The sequence below is a fragment of the Mycetomoellerius zeteki genome, unplaced genomic scaffold (genome assembly GCF_001594055.1).
Source record: "Mycetomoellerius zeteki isolate Tzet28-1 unplaced genomic scaffold, Tzet1.0 scaffold31, whole genome shotgun sequence".
Lineage (NCBI taxonomy): Eukaryota > Metazoa > Arthropoda > Insecta > Hymenoptera > Formicidae > Mycetomoellerius > Mycetomoellerius zeteki.
Genome location: NW_017257294.1, coordinates 2,036,579 through 2,042,852, shown reverse-complemented (window position 1 = coordinate 2,042,852; position 6,274 = coordinate 2,036,579). Strand labels below are relative to the sequence as shown.

Below are 6,274 nucleotides of genomic sequence, written 5' to 3'. Positions count from 1 at the left end.
GATAGCGTTGCCGATACCAAAGGGAGTAACCGGATCTCCAGGCGACAATCGCGCGATTAAAGCACCGTTAATGTCATTAAACACGCAGAATTTGCATGCTACTTATTGACGAATGACATTTAAAGAAAATAGCAATACGTCATCTATGTACAATACAGGTGCGAAGATTTCCTCAGGAACGTAATAATCGTTATAAAGTGGTTGTATGTAAGAATTGTCATACTTTCGACATTACGTCATGTCACATCACGCGAAAGATTCATTGCATTTGTATTACAATAGACAACAAAATCTAATCGATAATTTATCTTGCTAATTTATCTTGAAATATTTATATTCAAATGATGTAAATTTGATTTATTCTGCTAGTTAAATGGAAAAGAATTTTGACACTTTAAGGTTTACAGTTTCTCATCTTTTAGAGATAAACTAGAAATGAGCTAGAGATAAATTTTGCTGTCAATCGAGCAGATATAATTGCCTTAGTTACTAATTACTAGAATCAAATAAATTACGAACTGACTTCTGAGTTGACTTCTGTCTGTTCTTGAAAGATTTAAAAATTTCATCAATAATTTGCGAAGCCGAATGGAAGATCCTGCTTGTAGAAAAGAGCGTCTGGCCTCGTATCACAGGTTTGTACGAGGTCCATGACACTTTCTTAGCCACTCGAGAAGTCGACGAATCCTTTCTTCCTCTATCACCGGCCACCAAGGACGATGCTTCTCGTTCCTCGTTTTCTCCATTTTCCTCTTTTTGCTCGAATTGCGACTCACTACTATACTTATTCGCAATCATAGGCTTTCTTCGCGCGGAAGGTCGAAGTACGTAAAATCAGGTTCGGTGTTTTTTGTACCGCTCGTCGAAAGGTTGTTGTCCTTAATGATTTTTATAATTTAATTTGATTTATTTAATGCCAGAGTGCAACATTATCTTCGGCAAACACAACTGCGCGCTTTCCACGCTCCAATTATCTTACATCGATATAAATCTTGCTACACCCTACTGAGTCTTAATTTAATATTTTAATTTACAATTTTCCTATCTTCTCAGTTTATATCGGAATACAACCGACCGGATGAGACATCGCAAATAGTGCATTAAAAGTAGAAGTCGATCAATTCTCCTGTCACTTTTACTACTGCCGACGTTAAGACCTCCTGTATTTAATGGAATAGTCTTTGATCTCGTTATCCTTGGGATTTTATATAAAAATGTGTTTTTATGCGAAAGAATCTATAATCGAGTCTGATAAATCGATAACAATAAAAGCTACATTGACAATTTAATGATCTTCAGAAATATTCGAATAAAATGATTGCGTGATGAAATGTAAAATCAAGGATATTCCTGGATCAAGAGATCGAAATTACGAAAGAGACCAAAACGCTATGGGTGTCCCGAGTAACGAGACGCGCATGCAAACTGTAAACGTAAAATTGTAACATCGGCTAGTGTCTAAGAGAGAAAGATAGAGAAGAAGGTGGGGTTCGGCTGGTCAGCCACAACGAGCTCTCACTTTCTATTGTCCAATCATGCCAAGAAATTGTCGAACATGAATTTAATTTAACGCTCTTGTCACAGACAACTGTTTCTTCGATCGCGACAATTTTGCAATTAATTCCTCTGTTAGAAGAGATTTGTATTTTTAATTTACGATTTCTTTTTGCAATATACATTTTGATGACTATTTTTCGGAAATTTCGTACAAAATGTAGCGCTAGGAAATGCGATTAAAAACGAAGCACTTCTTTACTTTTGTGAAAATATAATCGTTCAATTCATAGAATCACAAAAAAAATTTTTAATCCTTTTCGCAAACTCTATTTTATTTAACAGCGATAAATAAGGCAGACATCTCTGTTACTTTCCTGCATCGGCAAACTAGGGATTCGCGTATTACTTTCACCTTCCTTTGCAGACGAATTATACTTTCGATGATGTTACGCGTTCGCGAGAAAAGCATATATATAAAAAAGTTTATTAATATACATACAACTATTTATAAAAAATATAGGAGTCGTTAGATTTTATTTCCATTCACATCTCTGTAAAGCTCATCGTTGTTGCCGTAAAGTCTCGGTGAATCATTGCAATCGACCTGCAATGTTAAAATTAATTTAAAGAGAATCGAAATTAGTTCAAGATAATTGTATCCTGTTTATATTAAATAGTTTAAATACCTTAAACCACCAGTCACAAACGCGAGTGGTTTGACTAAACACTGTACCATTCGGGCAAAGGAAACTGAACTGACGTCCATTTGGCAAGCACCAATGCCACACCTTGAATAAAAAAGTAAAATATTAATCTTACATTTTTAAATTATTATCTTACAATAAATTTTCCAACTTAACTCAAGCGGTCCTCTATAAATATTTTAAAATAAAATATTTTAAAATAAATAAAGCATAAATTTATATTTTTCTCTAAATAATATTCGATTAATATTTCGTACATTCTTATAAAATAATCTGCAGGTTATTTATTTAAAATATTTTAGTTTTTTTCTTTAATACATTTTTTTTAAAAAGATCAACGGAATCTTATTAAGTATATGAAACGCATTTAAATAATCTGGAAATATTGAAATGAGACCATATGGACGCACCTGACATCTGGCCTCTGGATCGGCATAGTATCCAGGTAACTTTCCTCCACAGGTAAACGCGAGTCCGAACGGCACCGAATTGTAAATTGGATAGTCCACGCCAGGTGTGTAACCGTCCACTTGCTGCAACGCACAAGTAATTATGCATGTTATACATAGATAACTATCGTTTTTTAACAGATGTTACCAATTCGCTCACAAATCGTTTCCCTTGGTGAAATGAATCCTTTCTTATAATGATTTATTTACGAGTTTTTGAAATGATTACATAATTATTACGCTGTATGTGGGACACATTCTAATTTGCATTGTAAATCTCGGCGATTGCATAGAAACAATTAGCGAAAACAGTGGAACTTGGAGAAGCATAACCATGGGTTACTGTTATTGTTCTGTTGGAACAATAACAATACGTTTCGACATATATATGTCGACAATATCATCTCGACAATAGAATATGGAATGAATGTAGATATACATGCTGCAAATCGGACTTCCTCTCTTTTTAATACGAGCACGCATATTTGGCCTTACTTAACTTATGTCAATAAATTTTATAATTCATTCCTTTACATTAATTATTGCATGCAAAGAAATGTTGCGATTATACCTATAAAAATATTCTTTTATTTGTCTTATATTATAAAAATTGCTCATTTATTATTTTTAAATAAATTTAATTATTTTAATTAAACTATTAAAATAAATTAAAGAGAAATATTGAAAAATTATCAATTTTTTTGTAACCGACATTAAATTAATTAGTTAATGACATTGATACATCCATGCTTTCCGGTTCTTTACTTTGAGACTAGAAATAGAACGCGATACCGGATTGTTTTCGTAATTGGCCATCAGTCAAAATGAGAAAAAATAAAGAGGCAGTTGCGACACAACGCATCGACTCGAAACCGTTCAGTGCGTGCACGTGCCAATGTTTGACCGGAAGTCAGGTTACATTGTTCCTCCCTAACGGATGCACATCTTCACGGCTTTGTATACGATCTCTTGTTTACGATTTCACGTGTACGTATGCAGATGTATGGTCCCTTCCTTCTCCACGCGCCGAATCTAACTGGTGACTCCAACGCGTGGTAAGAAAGCCGGCACCGAAAAGGTGAGAGATTCACCTAGTTACGTTGCACTTTTACTTCTAAGGAATGACATGTGTCAAAGTTTAAGCAAATCTATTATGTAAGCATATAGTAAAAAAGTTTTTTTACTTGTGTTAAAATTAGTCCTTGTTAGAATTGTTGTGTTAAATTTTTAGCATACCTGAGTGTTCATTTAATATAATGTGATTTGTATACTTTGTTAACAATGTGATATTTGAGAGTATTTTATTTCAACTTTTAATATTTAACATTTCTTAGTAATAAAATAACAATCCGAGCAAGTGTTAAAATAGTATAAAAAACTGTAATGTAATTTTAAAACATAAATTCTAAGATGAATAAAAGATGAATATATTAATTTAACATATTATTAATGTTAATTTTACTGAAGAAATAAGCTTTTACAATTTATTTCTAAATTATGTTAAAATGTTACATTTTTTAATATTAATTTTTACATAATGTCTGTATTATTTTCTAATATATTCATCTTGTGTTAAAATGACACAAAAATTAAAGTGTACACATAAAATATATTAAATTTTGCACAAATTTTCTAACCTAATTATCTAACCTAATTTTCAAAGTTTGTTCAATGAAAATATGTGAGCATAAACATAGCAAAATTATTTTCAAAAAGTATAATTCAAAGAAGATAATTTGATAGACCAAATATTCCGATATACATACATGTATAAAAAAAAATTATGAATGAATTTGTTTGTACAAAAAATAATTGAATTATTACAGAATAACGTGGTGAAAGATGCATTAGTCGAAGCAGGATAATGCAGACATTGCATAAATTAATTAAGTGTCTTATCTTTCCGTTTGTTAGCTTCGTGGCATTGAAGCTGCGTTTTATTTCTCGGCTTATTATTCTCTATCCCGATTTTCATCGGTTTCGCGTTCATCATTTCCGGTGAAATATGTCTTCTAGCTGCTAATTGCACGATCGGACGCGACGATTCTGAATGTTTATGCATTGTTTTCTTTTCTTCATTAAAATTAATTAATATAATATTTTATAATATTTTATAATATATTATAAATGTAAACATTTTTTAATATTATATAATATTGAATATTTTTAGATTAAAAAATAAGAAAAAGCAACGCGGCTAATTATAATCATATATTATTTTTCTTTTTAGAGATTTCTTACTTTTGTAATGTAATATCGAAATCATGACACTTTACTTAGAATTTCGGCATTGTAGAATTATTCATGAGTTGGATTTAGAGTGCATTCAGATTAAATTCAGAATAGACTTCGTCTAACTAGGCACTTCATACGCGGACGAGAGAACATGTTCGTGTAAGATGGTTAATTAATGAATTACTTCATGTTACCACCTTAAGAGAAAGATGATGCGTGCAGGTACGGTTCACTCGCTGTTATTGTTACGCGATACATCGTGAGAAGCGACGATGAAAATGATAATTTTAATATACCGTGCTAGGTTTTGTAAAAATGGAGTATTTACGAAATATTTCTCCCACTACCACGTCATGCACAATCGTTATGTGACGAAGACAATTTTTCTCATGGATTCATTTTTTGACAACCACAGTATTATTTGTGAGTTTTGAGAAACGATTTGCGGGAAGATCGAAAGACTATCACGAATTTTAACTTACCGCCATTGTTTCATAGAGTAAAACCGCGCCAAAAAGCAAAAGAGCGCAGATGATTATTTGGTACCTCGAAATCATCTAAAGAGAGTTGAAAATTTAATTACTATAATATTGATGTGCAAATATAATTAAAGGTATATAAAAATATTTTTGTAGAGATAAAATTAAATTCACAAAGATTTATTTTGCTGATTTTATTATTATATAATTTTAAAGTGTTTTTGTAAATTATTTTTGAATATTAAAAAGTAATAAAAATTAGTGGGGAAAAAAGATGAGATGGAGGATTAAGTGATGTGCTTGCCTTTCCGAAAAATCTGATCCCCTTAGTCCGCAGTGTCGTAGTGCGTGGTGAACATTTATCTTTCCGTGTTCTCTGTCCTTTTAGTTTTTCGTGTACCGCACTTATTCGATTTGCTTCGTAAGGCGATGCTACTTCCAAAGTATCTTTCTTAAAGGATTGTTCTACGAAGTGGTGGTATATATATGGCTTTAGACATCAGCCAGACAAAAGGGGGGATTCTTGAGAGTCTCTCTTTCTTGGGGCTCCCACATCAAACGAACGGAGAAAGAGAAGATCCCAGAGCGGTGGAAGGAGGGATGTTCTTCTATGGTGCAGCAGATTCTTCTCTTACGCAATCGTCTCGTGCTCTAACACCCGTGAAAATATTCGTAACCGTCGTACTTGAACCATTGTGATACCTATGCTCTTCTTTCTGTCTCCCTCAAAATAGAAGAAACTCCGAATAATTGTAGTTATCTATTTATTTCTTATCTCTTAATTCTTTTGCATCAAAATCTTTATAGAAATTTGCCAAACTTTCATAAAACTTTATTTACAGCTTAAATTTTCTATATATATATATAAAACAAAAAAGGAACCCTTAACTGAAAACCTTTCTTTGATATA

At 32.2% G+C, this 6,274-nt stretch overlaps 1 protein-coding gene across 1 annotated transcript; it reads right to left on the bottom strand.

Annotated features, from left to right (window-relative positions):
• Positions 1 to 1,793: 1,793 nt before the first annotated feature.
• Positions 1,794 to 5,800, bottom strand: LOC108724647 (uncharacterized). The gene is made up of 5 exons (XM_018451105.1): positions 5,669 to 5,800; positions 5,368 to 5,442; positions 2,612 to 2,734; positions 2,184 to 2,285; positions 1,794 to 2,101 (listed from the first exon to the last, which is right to left on the bottom strand). Exons 2-5 carry the CDS (start codon positions 5,440 to 5,442, stop codon positions 2,024 to 2,026), a joined length of 378 nt encoding a protein of 125 aa, XP_018306607.1. The 5' UTR covers positions 5,669 to 5,800; the 3' UTR covers positions 1,794 to 2,023.
• Positions 5,801 to 6,274: the final 474 nt, after the last annotated feature.